At 48.1% G+C, this 16,287-nt stretch overlaps 9 protein-coding genes across 9 annotated transcripts; all 9 read left to right on the plus strand.

Moving 5' to 3' along the window:
- Window positions 1–476: 476 nt before the first annotated feature.
- Window positions 477–3,551, plus strand: DQ04_03361000 (methyltransferase; the record flags this gene model as incomplete). Its single annotated transcript, XM_009312758.1, has 1 exon — window positions 477–3,551. The coding sequence occupies one exon, from the start codon at window positions 477–479 to the stop codon at window positions 3,549–3,551; it is 3,075 nt and encodes a 1,024-aa protein (XP_009311033.1).
- A 214-nt stretch (window positions 3,552–3,765) lies between these two features.
- On the plus strand, window positions 3,766–4,731 carry DQ04_03361010 (heat shock protein DnaJ; the record flags this gene model as incomplete). Its single annotated transcript, XM_009312759.1, has 1 exon — window positions 3,766–4,731. One exon carries the CDS (start codon window positions 3,766–3,768, stop codon window positions 4,729–4,731), a length of 966 nt encoding a protein of 321 aa, XP_009311034.1.
- Window positions 4,732–4,969: 238 nt separating this feature from the next.
- On the plus strand, window positions 4,970–5,773 carry DQ04_03361020 (DNA repair protein; the record flags this gene model as incomplete). Its single annotated transcript, XM_009312760.1, has 1 exon — window positions 4,970–5,773. The coding sequence occupies one exon, from the start codon at window positions 4,970–4,972 to the stop codon at window positions 5,771–5,773; it is 804 nt and encodes a 267-aa protein (XP_009311035.1).
- Window positions 5,774–7,943: 2,170 nt separating this feature from the next.
- DQ04_03361030 (putative transcription factor-like protein) lies at window positions 7,944–8,471 on the plus strand (the record flags this gene model as incomplete). Its single annotated transcript, XM_009312761.1, has 1 exon — window positions 7,944–8,471. One exon carries the CDS (start codon window positions 7,944–7,946, stop codon window positions 8,469–8,471), a length of 528 nt encoding a protein of 175 aa, XP_009311036.1.
- Window positions 8,472–9,093: 622 nt separating this feature from the next.
- Window positions 9,094–10,563, plus strand: DQ04_03361040 (hypothetical protein; the record flags this gene model as incomplete). The annotated part of the gene is made up of 1 exon (XM_009312762.1): window positions 9,094–10,563. One exon carries the CDS (start codon window positions 9,094–9,096, stop codon window positions 10,561–10,563), a length of 1,470 nt encoding a protein of 489 aa, XP_009311037.1.
- Window positions 10,564–10,761: 198 nt separating this feature from the next.
- On the plus strand, window positions 10,762–11,622 carry DQ04_03361050 (hypothetical protein; the record flags this gene model as incomplete). Its single annotated transcript, XM_009312763.1, has 1 exon — window positions 10,762–11,622. One exon carries the CDS (start codon window positions 10,762–10,764, stop codon window positions 11,620–11,622), a length of 861 nt encoding a protein of 286 aa, XP_009311038.1.
- Window positions 11,623–11,812: 190 nt separating this feature from the next.
- Window positions 11,813–12,112, plus strand: DQ04_03361060 (hypothetical protein; the record flags this gene model as incomplete). The annotated part of the gene is made up of 1 exon (XM_009312764.1): window positions 11,813–12,112. One exon carries the CDS (start codon window positions 11,813–11,815, stop codon window positions 12,110–12,112), a length of 300 nt encoding a protein of 99 aa, XP_009311039.1.
- A 667-nt stretch (window positions 12,113–12,779) lies between these two features.
- On the plus strand, window positions 12,780–13,178 carry DQ04_03361070 (hypothetical protein; the record flags this gene model as incomplete). Its single annotated transcript, XM_009312765.1, has 1 exon — window positions 12,780–13,178. One exon carries the CDS (start codon window positions 12,780–12,782, stop codon window positions 13,176–13,178), a length of 399 nt encoding a protein of 132 aa, XP_009311040.1.
- A 1,974-nt stretch (window positions 13,179–15,152) lies between these two features.
- Window positions 15,153–16,287, plus strand: DQ04_03361080 (hypothetical protein; the record flags this gene model as incomplete). The annotated part of the gene is made up of 1 exon (XM_009312766.1): window positions 15,153–16,287. A coding segment is annotated over one exon (1,135 nt), but the record flags the coding sequence as incomplete, so codon positions are not given.

Here is a 16,287-nt window from a genome sequence, read left to right on the forward strand (position 1 = left end):
GTGATCGGTGCGTCTCGTGGGGCAGTTCCCATCCCGCTCCCGCCCCCGGCTGGCGTTGTGAAGATGGAGGAAGCAACAATGAGCAGTCAAAGTAAAAGAACTGTAAGCAGAGGTGAGTATATATATATATATATATGGAGAAAGGAGTGAAATGCCTTTTTTTGTTTTGTTTTTTGTCCCTTTTCTTCTCGTTTACGTTTTTGTTTTTTTTCTGTTTGCTTCTCGTGTGGGGGGGCTGCTGTGCGAACGGTTGGAGGAAGAAGAAATAGGAGACACCGACACAACGAGCAATAAATCCAAGCGAAACGGATGGTGCCTACTGCCCGTCCTACTCGGAGCAACAATCTTACGATTTGCACACGTTTTGTAGTTGCTCCATTGCTGCTTTCATGGGGCCCAGGGCATTTTCCTCTTGTTGTTTCTGTGACTGCGTGGTTCCAAAAAAAAAATAAAAGGAAAGGAAAGGAAAGGGAAGAATGGCGTCGGTGAGCTCTCTATCGCAATTGCACAGCTCCGCCCAACGGCTTGTTGGGAAATCTTTGCTGCTTCCAGTTGATGAGGAGTTTGTGCAGACTGTGCACTGCTCGCCACCTGGGGCTCATTGTAATGATGGTGGTTCCGTGCACGCCGCCTACGAGCAGCTATTGGCACGCACCCGAAAGGGCAACACTGGGCCTCCTCCAGGCGTTCCAAAAGCTGTTTTCTCGTACGCTGCTGATGCTGTTATTTCTAGCCGCGCAAACGAATTTATGGGCCCACTATGCTCTCCCATGCGAAAATCACACGCCGCGATGTTGCAGAAGAGTCAGTACTTGGTTACTGAAAAAAGTGATGGCACGCGTGTTGTGTTGGTGTCTTTGCTTGCTCCCATGTTTCCGCGCTGGTATTTTCGTGAGATGGACGGTGGCCCCCCACGCTCTTTACGACTCGACGACGCGATGACATTGGAAAGGATGCGTCTCGAGTTCAGCGGCTCAAACGCTCCTGTCGGTGACGGTATGCAGCTGCAGCTCTCGCTCGGCCTCTACAGAGTAGAAGCTCATAATGAGAAAGCACTTAATAGTGATGGTGAGGTGTTTGTTTTGAATCGTTGCACGGATGCTTCGAGTGAAGTTGTCTCAGGCCTGAGCTCTGTATCAGTAGAACGGCGTTTGGGCCCGCGACATATGGCGTACTGCTTTGACCGTTCGATGGAGCGCGCCTATCTCCTCCTTGATGAGTATGGGGCTCCCTCATTAATTTCCTTTGCCATTGATGGTGAACTAATGGTTACGGTGAAGAAAGAAGCGCGTTTACTCTTTGGCTGTTTTGATGTCTTCCGCTACGCGCAACAGGAGGATGCAGTTGAGCATGATATGTGTCTGGCACGTTGGTCCATGTCAAAGCGTTACGCAGCGTTGAAGGAAATTATCATCAATCCTATACATGCCTCATTGGCATCAGCTGCAGTGGAGCCGTCGCTGCAAATCTTTGCGAAGGAGATGCTGCCACTTGAAAAGTTTAGCGAGTGTCTCTCTCGTTTGCAACGACACGAAGTTGATGATAACACATGCGGAGTGGTGTACTACTATGATGGGCCTTATGGGTTAACTAAGAGTGATGGTTTTATATTCACCCCGGAAAAGTTTGATCTTGTTCAGGGCGCAAGCAAGGAGCAACTGAAGTGGAAGTGGCCTTCTATGCTTTCAGTGGACTGGAGTCTTACTGCTGTTGAAGGCCGGAAGAATGATTATATGGTGGATTTGTTCTTCCGCAAGAAGCGTTTTGGGCACCGTCCTGACAGTGTTGGTCGAGTACGTCTTTCTTCCGCTATGCGTCTTCTGAATCCCCACTCTCTAGTCGTTCCAACGACAAGCTCGATTGTTGCGGAGTGTGTGTTTGACCATCAACACAAGTGCTGGCTGATCGAGCGGCTTCGCAGCGATAAATCTGAGCCAAACTCGGTTGTCACTGTCATCTCAGTGCTCGAGAGCCTTGTGGAAGACATCACTCTTCGTGTGCTTTTGGATATCATTGGTGTAAATGGCACACTCCCCACGGAGTGCGTGCAGTCATTGGAGAAGGATATCTCTGAAAAGAAGGAAGGAACCATCGAATGCATTTCAGAACCACCGTATGAGAAAAAAACGTGCCAACTTACACTTCGTGCTACTCAATTGCAAACACAAGGCGAACATGAGATTCACCTTTACTGGTCAGTGCGACTTCACTCGGAAAAACAGCACATACCTTGTGTCCACTGCAAACTTAGCGAATGTATGGGGTTGGGATTCAGGTGCCCTGCAGAAGATCCCACATCAAAGCTAACAGAATGCTTGTACATTGCATTGGCAAACGCTGGGGGTAGCTATGCATGGTCTGACTTTACAGTCGACGTTGTTTTTGACGGTGAGGCAGGTCGATGGAAAATTGTTGCTGTTCAGCCAAATGGTGAAAACCGAAAATCAACAGGTGTGAGCGTTATCCAACACCTGCAGTACCTCCTAGTTTGTGGACGGGAGAAGACACGCCTTGTTGCTGAATCCACGACGGAAGAGGTGTCATGCGTCGAAACAGAAACACAAACCAATGCATTGGTGCAGCAAATAAATGCTCACTATGCCTGCAAAACAAAGGAGCTTTCCAGTGGAAAGGACCGGAGCGTGCTGCGGCAGTTTAACAATTGGGTGAAAAGCGTTCTTATTTCCACCGCAGTATCTTACGTCCAGCTTCACTGTAATAATGAGGTTTTGCGTGATCGCCTTGCTGTCGCTGACTTATGCGCTGGACGTGGTGGCGATCTTTTCAAATGGAGGGCACACAAGCCTCAGGCGTTGTTCATGGCGGATTCCTGCTTGGAAGCCATTGCCGAAGCTGCAGGTCGTTACTGTGTTTCTAAGGGCTTGAGTGTTAAGGTGGTTCCCAATGAAAAGAACCATCCTGGTTTTCCCGCGTATTTTTGCGTGTGTGATGCCTTTGACGAAACAGGAGAGGCATTAACTGTGAAGTTTGATGAGTTTTTTAAGAAACATTTGCATGACAGACGATTGGACATGATATCTTGTCAATTCTCTATTCACTACGGCTGCAGCAGTGAAGAGAGAATGCGTGGGTTTCTCCGTGCTGTGTCCACTGCATTGCGACCGGGAGGTGTATTTATTGGTACTACGGTGAATGATATGGAACTGCTTCGCCGGGCACGTGAGCATGGAAGTACCTTTGGAAATGGTGTCTATAAAGTTGTGTTCCCATCAGATGCCAATCTTGACGATTCCTTCGGTGTTGAGTACTCCATATCTGTTGAGAGCAGCGTGAGTGAGCTTCCCGAGTACATAGTACCATGGGAGAGATTTGTCGCACTCTGTATGACGTTTGGCCTTCAGCTGGTAGAGACTTTTGGGTTTGTCGAGTACTCTGGTGTGCACTACAACTCCACACTTGGTCAGGAGCTGCGTGACACTATTGGGGGAAGTGGTAAGCGAGACTTGGATGGCCACGTATTACTACGGCTGTCGTCCGAGGAGATGGAGGCGGCGGCGTTGTTTCGAACATTCTTCTTTGTAAGGAATTAAATTAAAACAAATACGTCTCTTACTACGTCACGCTTTGGTTGTGTCAAATGCCTTTGTTTTTAGATCTAGCTAATATATATATATATATATATATATATATTCTGGTTGTGTGCTGAAGGAATGTACACCGTTTTCATCTGGTTCGTGGTGCATGTGTGGTTTGCTTCCGTTCTTTATAATCTCTCTAGTTGCACAAGTGAAGCAAGTGGACGCAATGTTCAGCTTTTCCGACGACATGAACGAGGTGTTCAACGACTTCTTAACTGGAGGCGCTGGCGGGTTTCGCCGTGAGGGTCGCCTGCGTAAACCCAAGGAGGAGACTTGCACGTTACCTGTCACTCTCAGGGACTTGTACAACGGCAAGGTGATCAAGGTTCCACGTAAACACACCATCGCATGCGTCTCCTGTGAAGGATACGGAATGAAGAATAAAAGTTCAAGTGCATGTCCAGCGTGCCGAGGCAGCGGTACTCGTATGATGATGCATCAAATGGGCATGATGATGCAGCAAGTGACAATGACGTGCGATGTGTGTGGCGGTTCAGGTCGTCTTATTCGTGCTGTAGATGCATGTCCCGTGTGCCGTGGGAAAAGAACGAAGGAGATTAAATCATCGCTGACAGTGCGAGTGGAGCCTGGCATGGGTCATCGCGAGGAAATTGTGCTGCGCGGAGAAGGAGATTTTGATCTGGATACACACGCGTGTGGCGATATATATGTCCTTTTGGAGGAGACGAACGATGATCTATTCGTGCGTGACGGCGACGACCTTTACATTACCAAGAACATCACTCTGGCGGAATCCCTATGCGGATTTCAGTTTGTTTTTGAGCATTTAGATGGTAAGGATCTAATAGTGCGACGTGAGCGGGGTGATATCACCAAGCCAGGCGAGACGAAGGTGGTGGTGGGGAAGGGCATGCCGCTGTATAAGCGTCCTGGACAATTTGGTGACCTGATAATAAAGTTCAATGTTGAATTCCCACCACGAGTAGAGCAGTTCCAAATAGATCTCCTCCAGCGCGCCCTACCCCCTCCGAAGAGTGTGGAGCCAGAGACCTGCGAAGACGCGCAAGAGTGTCACGTGGTAAGAGAGGAACTCGGCCATCTCCGTAGAGAGTTGGAGGGAGACGCACCCGAAGAAAAGGAAGGCCCGAGTGTCGGTTGCGCTGCTCAGTAAGGTTTTCCATTATATATATATATATATATATACACTAGGTGCTAAATTTCTATTTGGTTAACACTTCATTGAGGGAAACTTCTCTAGACGAAGGCACCGTTTCTATTTTCTGCATTTTGTTATACTCAGTTTGTGATTCATTCTTTTTTTCCTTCCATCTCTGTCTCTTTCCCTCGATCTTTTGTTTGCTCCGGGTGCGTGTATGTTTGGAATCAAGTGACATCGTTGTAGGCGTGGGATGCCTCTGCCGCTGCGCGGTGTGGTGTTGGTGTCTGAGAGGCACAAGGGTAAAAGTATTATCCGTCTTCTTCAGCGGCACCGATGCACGGTGGAGTGGATGGACAATGACGTGTGCGACTTCCTTTGCGGAGGAGCGCTTGTGTTGTATATTGATGATATGAACCGGCTTTGTGAGACTACATACAGAGGGGTCGTGTCAAAGCGGATCTCCTCCGTCAAGGCTCAAATAGGTTCGTCTGGGCGCAGTGTTGTTCTTCTTCTTATTGGGTCTCTGGAGCCTCGCCCAGATGTAATGGTGTGGCTCAATCTTCATTGCAGTGTGGAGTTGCATTGTGGTGTTATGCTCTGTTGGACGGAAGAAGAGTGTGCTAGCTACTTGGAGGGGCTGGCAGGCAGTGGCGTGGCCTCTGTTGAATACCGTGTTGCCGGCAAAAAGGAGAGTGCACCGGTGCCTGTGCTTGTTGAAGCCTTTACCCAAACGCCTCAGTTGATGACACGTAACGATGTTGTTCGTGCTGCTCATCGCTTTGGTTCAGTGGCCAAGTTGCTTACTGCCGCCCCTGAAGAGTTTTCGAATCTTCCAGGCTTTGGACCAAAGAAAGCTGGTAGGCTATGCACTGTATTCCATGCGTGTTTTCAGACTTCACGTCAAATGGTTTCCGATGTGTTGGCAGATTATGATGAACTTCATCGTACCAACACCGATGAAGGTGAATCGCACAGAATACCAGCGCGAGAGAAGATGCTTCATGCGTTGCACGAACTAAGAGATCGTGAATTGAATGAAACGTTCAATAGTTGAAAACAGTGTCAGATAAAATGCTTGAATGTATGTATGAGTGGGTGTGTCGGAGATCTCCTCTAAATCTGTAAGTTCCCCTTGCTCGTATTGTATTTCATTCTGACTTGGCTGGGCTTGGTAGGCCAGAGAACACACTGAAAGAAAACATTAGTGCTTGGAGACTGCCGCATCGGCAATACTTACACACACACACACACACACACACACACTGTAGGGAAAGCAAAATCTACGTGTCTGCTTCTTCAGTTGTGTTGTAATGAAGTTCGAGAAGGGGGACTTCACTGAAAACGAAGGCGTTGGTGGTTTTCCAGAAAGAACCAAAGATATTATTGAACAGTTGGTTTCATTGCGCTACGAATGCGCCAGTTGCCTGAACAATATACGCTGCGACGTGGCGGTTTGGTCATGCAATGAATGCTTCTGCATATTTCATCTCTACTGCATAAAGAAGTGGGCCAAGCAGGACGAAAGCGGGTCAGGCTTGTCTTTCCGATGCCCACATTGTCAGGCGACACATCCGTCGATACCAAAATATTTTTGCTTCTGCGGTAAGGCTCGAGACCCACCGTATGATCCTCACATCACTCCCCATAGCTGTGGACAGTCGTGCGGTAAATCACGACCCTTCTGTCAGCACCCATGTCCAGTGCAGTGCCACCCTGGACCATGTCCCAGCTGTACCGCTACTGCCGGCCCTCGTGCGTGCAGCTGTGGGGCGACGACTTACACATGGCGGTGTGGTCAACAAGATCCGCAGAAAACTTGCAGTAATACGTGCTCGAAATTACTGAACTGTGGTATACACAACTGCACTCGCACATGTCATTGGGATGACTGCGATTTATGCCCTGAAACAGTAAAGGTGACGTGCTATTGTCGTTTGGAGACAAGAGAGATGCCCTGTGGGTCCTCTATGTTTTCATGTGGAAAGGTGTGTGGTAAGAAATTGAGATGTGGAATTCATGCATGTGATTTAGTGTGCCATACGGGGTCGTGTCCACCGTGCAATAGGGACCCATCAGTTATTTCAACATGTCCTTGCGGTGTGGTTCCGCTCACAATTGTACGAACACACTGTAGTGACCCAATTCCAGCGTGTGCAAACGCCTGTGGCCGTGTATTGGATTGTGGACGTCATACATGCCAGGAAAACTGTCACGATGGGGCATGCAAGCCTTGTAAAGAACGCTTACTTACTCGATGTGTTTGTGGGGCAACACAAGAGTCTGTTCCCTGCAAAGATCAAGCTGAGTTTCGTTGCAACAAGGCATGCAAAACAAGGTTGACGTGTGGAAAGCATGAATGCCGCCTCATTTGCTGCTCTGCTCGCAAAAAGACAAATGATTCTGTGCATCAGTGTATGCGAGTATGCAATAAGAAGCTTCCTTGTGATCACGAATGCCTAGAACCGTGCCACCGTGGTTTGTGTCCTCCCTGTGCACATGTGGTGTCTGAGCGACTTTTTTGTAGGTGTGGGGCAGAATCTCTAATGCCACCGCAGCCATGCGGAACTCTACCGCCAAAATGCAGTCGGCCGTGCACCATCACACCTCCTTGCAACCACCCGTCAGCGCGACACTCTTGCCATTACGGCGATTGTCCTCCATGCACGTTTCCTGTAGAGAGGCTATGTGCGGGGGGGCATACCCTAGTGAGGAACGTTCTTTGTAGTGCTGCTTATGCGTCTTGTAATGGAAAATGCGGCAAATTGTTGTCTTGTGGTCATGAGTGCCAGCGTTCGTGTCATACTGGGCCATGCATTGATGAGAGTCATCCCTGCCTTCGGCCGTGCGGGAAAGTTCATGAGGAGTGTGGGCATTCCTGTAAGGCTAAATGCCACTCTTCCAAAGGTTGTCCACAATGTGCAGAAACTGTAGAATGTTGTTGTGCATGTGGACGTCAGATTCAACGTGTTTCCTGTAAAAAGTTCCTCCGCTATCTAGATGAACACCCAGAGAAGAAGTTTTCTTTAAACTGTAATGCTGATTGCCTCTTTGAACAGCGACTTCAAATACTATCCAGTCGAGTAAAGATAGCAGTGCCATCTGCGGTTAAATACTCCCTATTTCTATGGTCATTAGCGGTAAAAAATCCGGAGTGGGTTCGAGTATTTGAAGAAGAACTCGGTAGTTTTGTGTCGAGTGGTGCACCTTTCAAGTGTTTGAAACCAATGCGTGCAGAAAAGCGTGCGTTTGTGCACTCACTCTGTCAGTACTACTATATACACTCGGAATCCGTTGACCCCGAACCGAATCGATCATGCCTTCTCACAAGGACGCCAAAAATTCGCATCCCAGTTCCGTTGCTTAGTGAGGCAGTTGCTGAAGATGAGAAGCATAATCCGTCGAACTTCGTAAAGGAAATTTGCGGAAATAACGAGCTGTTTTATAGTCGTGTGATCGTCATGAAGGGTGAGAATGTGAATACTGTTTCGGTGTCTCGTGTCTTGGAGGAATTCATTGGCGATTTTGTATGTGATGCAGAGGAGATGCTGTCGGATGGTACGAAGCGACTGAAGGTTTTTTTTACCCATCAGACTAAGCAGCAGCACGCGTACCGACACCTTCGCAGCACTGGACCTCCATTTCAGTTCTTCATCCCACGCATGACTGAAGAGCAACCTTTAAAAGAGAAAAAGGTTCTAGGCTCCTCCTCTTGGGCAAACTCGGTTTGGTGCAGGAGGAATAATCCAAAATGAGAGAGGCAAGAACAAAATAAGATAAGGTGACAACGACACGGAAAAAAAAAGGCCACGGAAAACAAGTTACTCTGCGAGTACCCTGGTCTAACCTGGAATTTCTTGTTTGGTACTCCCTACACACTGCCATGTTTTTTTTTTCTGCTTTGGGTCATCGTGCTCTTCCCATTTCCTCTCATTTCTTTCTGAAGAGGGGGTGACAATGAATCCCCTGTTTGATAATGATGAAGAAGAAGCGCAGTGTTCGGCCTCTGCGAAACTTGCACTTGAGGGACAGGGAGTAGGAGTGCTGGGTGGAGGAGGAGGAGGAGGTTGGCGGCCACCTACGAGTCCCTGGATCGAAGCTGCTCCTCCTTCAATTACCACGGGCACGGTGACTGAAGACAAGAGATGTTTTGGAATAGATAGTGACACGTCTGTCCCTCAACAGGAAGTGCACATAATAGATAAAGTGCCTGGCAAACCACAATTGTCTTCCTCAACAAATAAACCCCCTTCTTCACAGGAAACAGTAGCCAATGAATACACTGGGGCTCCGCACCCGTATCTACCACAACATCAGCAACACCAAAACCAGCATCAATGTAGTGGACTGCGGCCGTCTCAGCCCCAGCCCTATACGATGCCCACACTCGCTCTCCCGGCGATCCCACCCCCGCCCCAGCAAGAACTTCTCATTAAGGGCAACATACCGGATGTGAAGATCATTCCACGACCCAAGTTTGAGAACGCAACAACATCACCAAGTCCTGCTGAGGATGCGGCCGTTTGGGAAGCTTTCTTGGATCTTAAGAGAAAAACTGAGGGGTCAGTCTCACGCATGACATCTTTTTATGAGCAAGTGGCCAAGCTTCAACTAACGCATGAACACGAAGCGGCAGCCTACCGGGAGGTCGCTGAGAGCACTATTAGCGAACAGCGAAAAACAATAGATACTCTTTCCTCAGATTACACAATATCCGTATCGAATAATGAAAGCTTGCAAGCTATTTTGACGAAAAAGACCCAGCAAATCATGGAATACGAAAAGAATACTTATGACTTGAATATACGCCTCAAGGAATCAGAGCAGAAACGCGCGCACCTCGAGGACCGTGCGACACTTGCCGAACTTGGCCGTAAGATGGCTGAGATACGCCAGAGGGAGCTGGAAATGTCTCTGGAACACACAACGGATTTGGTGAAGGCTTTACGCGATCACATGAGTGAGTTCACTCGGAACAAGGAGTGCGCCCTGCAGGAACAGTATGAAATGTATGAGAAGAATCGAAGGGATGTTATCGACTTTTACAATGAGCGTGAGAAGAAAGTGGTGCAGGAGTTTAATGAAACAGTGAAGGAGCTTCAATGTATTATGACTAAAGCTGTGAATGAACGAGAGGAGTATTTATCGAAATGCTGGCGAGAAATGATGCACACTCATCAGCAACAGCACGATGATGCCATGAGAGAAATGATATTGCTGAGGGATAAGGAAGAGAAGGACTACCAGGCCAAACTCATCCGTATGGAACAAGATAAGGAACGATGGTATGACCAATATCGAAATGAGATGACACTTCTTGAAGAACGACATAAAGAGCGGGAATTGCATGTGCTTAACGACATTGCACGGAGAGAAAGAGAACTTGGTGAGCGAGAGCAGAGGATGCGTGTGCAAAGATCACAAGAGGAGCAAGATGCGAAGGTGGCATTAATGGCCAAAGAGGCGGAACTAAAGTCGTACTATCAAAAGATAACCGAGGATATGCGCAATGACTTCGACAAGGAGCGCGACAAGTTGACCAGTTCCTTTAGAGCGCAGATCCAAGAAATATCACACCTACATCTTAACAACGAGAGAGAACTAGAACGAATGCATCGTGATAAGGAGCGTGAAATGGCACAACGATACCGCATTGCTGGATACGAGGTTGACGATCACAAAGGAGAGGTCGCTCTTCGTGGTGTTTCTATTCAAACAGAGGCAGCGCTACTGTCAAGGTTTGACGCGATCGAGGCGCGCCAACGGGAAAGGGCAGAAAAAGCACGAGCTGCACTCCAATCTCTTCCAGCAGGTGATTCCCCTCCTTCCGATGTTGGAAGGCTGTGAAGGCATACAGAATACCAAGGGCCATATTTCGGATGCTCGTTTCCACCCCCCTCCCCTTTGCTCAGCCCACATCCGCAGATGTCTGGCTTCAGCAATCCGTATGGAATCACCAAAGTACTTTTTTTGTTGCGTTTTTTTTTTTTTTNTTTTTTTTTTTTTTGTTTCCTCCTTCACGCATTCCGAGAGGTTGTTTCTCGGATGTGGCGCCATCTTCTAGGACGACTGAATATCGCTGTACACCCTGGGCTGCGACGACAATTGGTTCCTAATAAACAGATTCACGGGGTGTTTTGTGGTTCGAGTGGCGGTGGACTCGACGCGGGCGAAGTGATTTGCCTCGCTCCTTTTGTCTGCAGCGTTGCAGCGAACATTGCGGCTGCCTCACCGTGGGGCGCAAGACTGATGGATGTGCTTTCGTACTACAGCGTAACGGGTGAAGGTGTTCAAGTGGAGTACTCCAAAGAAAGTGCGGTTACAACCGTGTTTTGCGCACTCATAATGCATTCCGGAGTTGGACCTTTGTGCAGCTATCTGCAGTGGATTAACGTTGAACATGAGAGCGATACTGACATAAGGCGTAAATTGGGAGAAGCTGCGTATGCGAGACTTCAAACAGTTGAAAAGCTGAATAAATCTATCATTCTCGCTTTGAGTGAGGATACTGCAAAAGGTGGGTGGCAAATACCTCTCGCGGTAATGGAGCGAGCCCATGAACTGTGTAGTAGCCGTTGTGTTGATGTGCCCCGGTCTAATGCAGTTTTTGGTGGCCCAGCTTTAGTACCATTTGTTGACCTTATCAATCACGCGGATGACGAGCCGAACATGGTCGTATATGTTGATACCCCTCAGTCAGTTGGAGTCGCCGTGCGGCAGTCGAGAAAATTCCCGTTGGAGTTTTGGGAGCATATGGATGGGAGCCGTTGTCCCTTTTACGTTGTTGCGAGGGCTGAAAGAGACATTGCCGAGAATGAAGAGCTGCACTATCGTTATGTTGATTCACACGACACTTTTAACAGTGATCCCTTGTTTTGGGCCTCCCGATTTCACTTCTGCCCGTAGAAGTGTGTTTCCCTTTGTTTTTGTAGTAATGACAGTATTGTTTCCTCCTGAGGATGGACAGAAGTCTCTCCATGTGAAACTATTCGCCAACCTTTTCTTTCCTTCATTTCTTCTTTCCCACTTTCAGTGTAGCTTTCCCCCCCCCCCCCTTTTTTTTTTGCTTCGTACTGTTTGGGGAGAGGGAACAAATATGACGAATAGTACGGGTGCGGTTTCCCTATTCTGGGGATCCCTTCTTCAGGGGGTGGGACCCGCTGAAAGCGCGAAGTGTCGTTCAAAAAGGGTGAAGAGTAGGCGTCTCTCGAGGTCTATTTTTTCATGTGCGACTGCAGTAGACACCCGTACGGCAAAGTTTTGGTTTTGTCAAAATCCTAAAATTACACCAAGAGTAAGTAAACCGGTTCTTCGACGACAAAGGACAAAAAAGGTCCATTTTTCAGACGAGGTTCGCGTTGTTCTCATTGAGTGCGCGAATCGCTCCGCCACTTGAGGCGCCATGTGTCCGTTTCGCCCTTCGTGTCAAGGAAGAGGCCTCTGCTGTGCTAATTGGTTGTTGTTATTGTTATTGTTGCACGAACATACTCATATCCGATCGTTCTGGATGGACGGCAAGGAGTGGTGGATCAGTTGAGACTAAAAAAGCGGTGTTATTGCCAAGAAGAAGAAATCATGAGAGTCTGAGTCCATATGAGTGCAGATTCATTGGTGCACTGTTGCACTGGAGTTGCTGCGATTATATTCCTCCGCAGGGACTCGGCGGAGTGTGTGCAACGATCATGAACCGGTTTAACGAAAAGACATGATTTACACCTCTCGTCACGACAGCTGCATTGCTCAAAAAAGAATATGTTAGTTGGACGTTTTTTTATTCCCCTGAGCGTCCAGGCTCCCGTGCGCTGTTTCGATTCTCAAGGATACTTGCAACCACACATGAGAATTTCCAGAAGCTTCTACCGTCTGCAGAGTGAAGAGCGTATGGAGAGAGGGACAGTAGAGTTCGGTGTGGAAGAACCGGTTTGGAGAGAGATGACCTGGTTACTGAGTGGCACTATTATTGTTGTGTTTTCTCATTTGGCTTGCGTAAATATTTTTTTCCTCTCCTTTTCTCTCTGGGCTTTTTTGTATTTGGCACTCAACTCTATAGCCAAAGCCATCAAATGAATAGTGACGGTTCCAAACAACCTGTGATAAAGATTACGATCGAGCCACCAGATACTCCAGAAAATTTTCACGGATATAATTTTCTCTGCTCTTCTCTGGATAGCGATTACCTTACTCAGCCAATTAACGAGGCTGAGTACGACAGCGAAACTCAGGCTTGTGTGGATATTCGGAGTGGAAAGCACAGTACATTTTATGACCATTACAGAAGGAAACCCAAGCTAAAAAAGGGTCTTCATGTAGGCCCCGAAACCCCCATGCCTCGGCCGGTTCGTGACGGAGATAGTCTTGCACCTCCTACATTACCCGGTCTCCCTACCACAACGGTGCCGCGAAGTGTGCTCCAGGATCCGGTTGCCAGACGTCTCGCGACCGGCACTCTACCCAGGAAGTAGCACCCTGAATAAGATTGTGGTTTTTTTTTTAAAGAACAGAGTGCGGCTGAGAATCGCACAAGGCAGGTGCATTTTGACGAATAACTGGAAATTTGCTATTTCGTGCCTGCAGTTTCCTTTATCATTCGTATTTAAATGCAATGGGACTATGGGGAATGCTCTTTCCCCTCCCCGGTGTTTTTGCATTTGCCAAGATCATCTAAAGGTGTTGAGGTTCTGCACTTATTTTCTTCTGACCTTCTGGTATCACAACCTATTGGTGGAGCCTAGCCCCTCCGCTCTGTAACGAAAAAAACTCATCTTGATCGCCATGATAACGCATGCCTGGTAGTCACATTGAACGTGATATTTGTGTTGTTTTGGTGCTTGTATATCTTACACTTCACGGAGTTTGGACGAGACTAGTCACTATATGCAAAACGGGTCAATCCCTTGTCTCCTACAGAAGTGAGACACTTGCTTCGAATATTGTTCTTCGCGCTTGCTTCCTGCCTATGCATAATTGGTTTTGCAGAAGTAAGTCGAATAGTATCCCGTGAATAAATACTGATACGCCACCAATTGCGAGGGAGAGGATGACGCTACACAGAGAATGTTAGTGCATTGTTTTTTGTTGTTTTGTCTGTTGCCCACATAAGGCAATTGACTGTGTCGGCGCTGTTAATGTGAAGGGAAAAGAACAAAACTATACCGCTACCAAGCAAATTGGGCCACAGGAACCCGTTTCCCCACCAAATACATATATATATATATATATATATATATCATGCAATTTGAACCGGAGACGACGTGTGCTGAAACTCCAAACAATTTGTTTAGAAGAGTGGGGCAGCGAGATGCAGAGACCATACTAACTGTAAACGACACTTGTCTCTGGTGATGTGGTGCTTGCGATTTCTCGTCATTGAAACGTATGCGTCATTATTGGTTTTCTTACGTTGGCACGGGCGTGTGTAACCCGGCGCTGACCAGCCGTTTTCTTTGGACTCTGTCCTTGTAGGATACTTGACAGTCACAAAAAAAGTAAGATACACTTTTCGTGTCAACGCCAGTTAAAAGAGCGAAACGACACCGGTTTGATCTTTATGCCACACAAGACGCAACTGGGGCTAACACAACATGCTGTTTCATGCATTTTTTTTGTTCACTCCTGACGGCGCGGCAAGCTATTTGAACATGTGACCTTTGCCGCACTGCAGAATGGTGTGACGCACACTTTTTTTCCCGCGCGTGTGCCGACTGCACGAATATTAAATGTCATTTATCAAAAGAGTGACGTGGGTTGTTCCTGTATATACTTGTGGTGCTCACCATGTGTTCAAGGAGCAGGGTGAAGGTGGGATTTCCTCTCGTGTTTGTGGGTCTTTTGTGGTGAGTGACGATAACAATAATTGGGTGTGGTTTGAAAGGGAGTGAGGAAGGAGGTGTGTGTGTGTATTCCTTGTTGAGGGATTGGCTTCTTCCCAAGCAACACAATAACGATACGAATCACCCTGCAGGCGACAGTGTGGTGGCGTGGTCTCCAGACTTAGTGCCTCAGCATGTGCTTCTGACGAGTGACGCAAGCGACGCTGACACGCGTTCAGGGCATGCTGGCCACCTGATGTGTCTCTTGGAGTGGTGTAATAGACATTGAGGGGATTGCTGGTGCGAAGTGTATGGAAGCAGCTGTGTAGTGGCTGTGCTGAGGTGCAGGGGGGAGAGAGAAACCCCAAAGAAGTGTGTGCCGAAAAATTACTGATAAAACACAGTTATCTTATTGGAGAAGCACAAGTGATGTTTCTTTACTGGGATGCGAGTAGAAACCCCAAGTAAAGAAGCATGGTGATATGTCCACTGTAGAAGTTCTTCTGTTTCTGATTGCCTATGCTCTGCATACTACTCGCTGCACTTTGATTCTTTTTTTGCTGAACCAAGACAAGCGGCTCCTGGTAGAACTATTATCCCTCCAAGCAATCAATCAACATGAGGCACATGGAAGGGAAATCGCAATTGTCACATCTACGGTGTTGCAAGATAACAAGGAGCATTGACAGTTGCGGTGTCGGCGATATGGGCCTCTGTGAACCTGTTTCAATCCTGTGCCGAGGCAGAAGGAAGGCGAGACTACAGACATCTATGGGACTACAGCTGAGAGACATCCAGGTGTTGTTTCTGGTACTGATGGTTGTGATTGAACCGTTTCTTCGCTGTGCTGCTGCGGTTGGTGGCGTGGTCCCCCGAACGAGAACGGCCACGCCTGCAGCCGATGACGATCCCTTGGTGACACTCACGAGCTGCTTTCCCAGCGTAATACTCAATCCTTCAGCCATCCCATACACCTGCGAACTTAGCAATACCCCAACAGTGAATGAATCGAAGCTCTCCGCCTCGTACTACAACCCAGCAGGTCTCAGTTCCTTCGGGCCGGCAACTCTTGATATGGAAGCCAATACCATTACATTCGTGCCTATTATGGGGGGGGCTTCAGGACGTTGGGAATTGGCCTTCACATGGTTTTCTGACGCAGAACAATTATATTTTCCTCTGACGACCAATAAGAGCATGAACTTCATGATGATTGGAGAGACCCGTGTGGATTTTGCTACACTCTATCCGTATTACGGTATGGGTGTATCGTTGGCACCCAATCTCCCGAGCGGTACCACGGTTTCCAACTACATGCTGGTCCGCTCTTTCATTGACTGCCAGTACACCACTACAACCTGCACTGACACTGTTGGGTGCTACAGAATGCTGCCACCCACACATCTTCCCCCTCCAGGTGAATACTGGCTCTGTGTCACGTCAAATGACTGGAATGACCAATACCTTCCGTGGGGTGTGAAATCTCTTGTGGTGAAAGTGCTGATGGCCACGCCGCTGTACTTGACAGCTGGTAAAGACAGAAATGTCGTGCTGCGGAATGCAGAATCTGTGGTAAATGTGCCGGGGCGTGTGTTCCTGGTGCGGTGCCCTGGCAACAACTGCCCCCGTGTGACTACTGGCAGTGGGGATGAGGTGGTGCGCCTTGATGTGTGTGTTAACACCTCCGTCTCGTCGCGGGTGTACCTGTCCGACCTCCGTGTGCTGTCTGCAGAAGCTGGCGTGTACGCTGTGTGTGTCGATG

Source organism: Trypanosoma grayi (genome assembly GCF_000691245.1).
Source record: "Trypanosoma grayi strain ANR4 Tgr_336_V1, whole genome shotgun sequence".
NCBI lineage: Eukaryota > Euglenozoa > Kinetoplastea > Trypanosomatida > Trypanosomatidae > Trypanosoma > Trypanosoma grayi.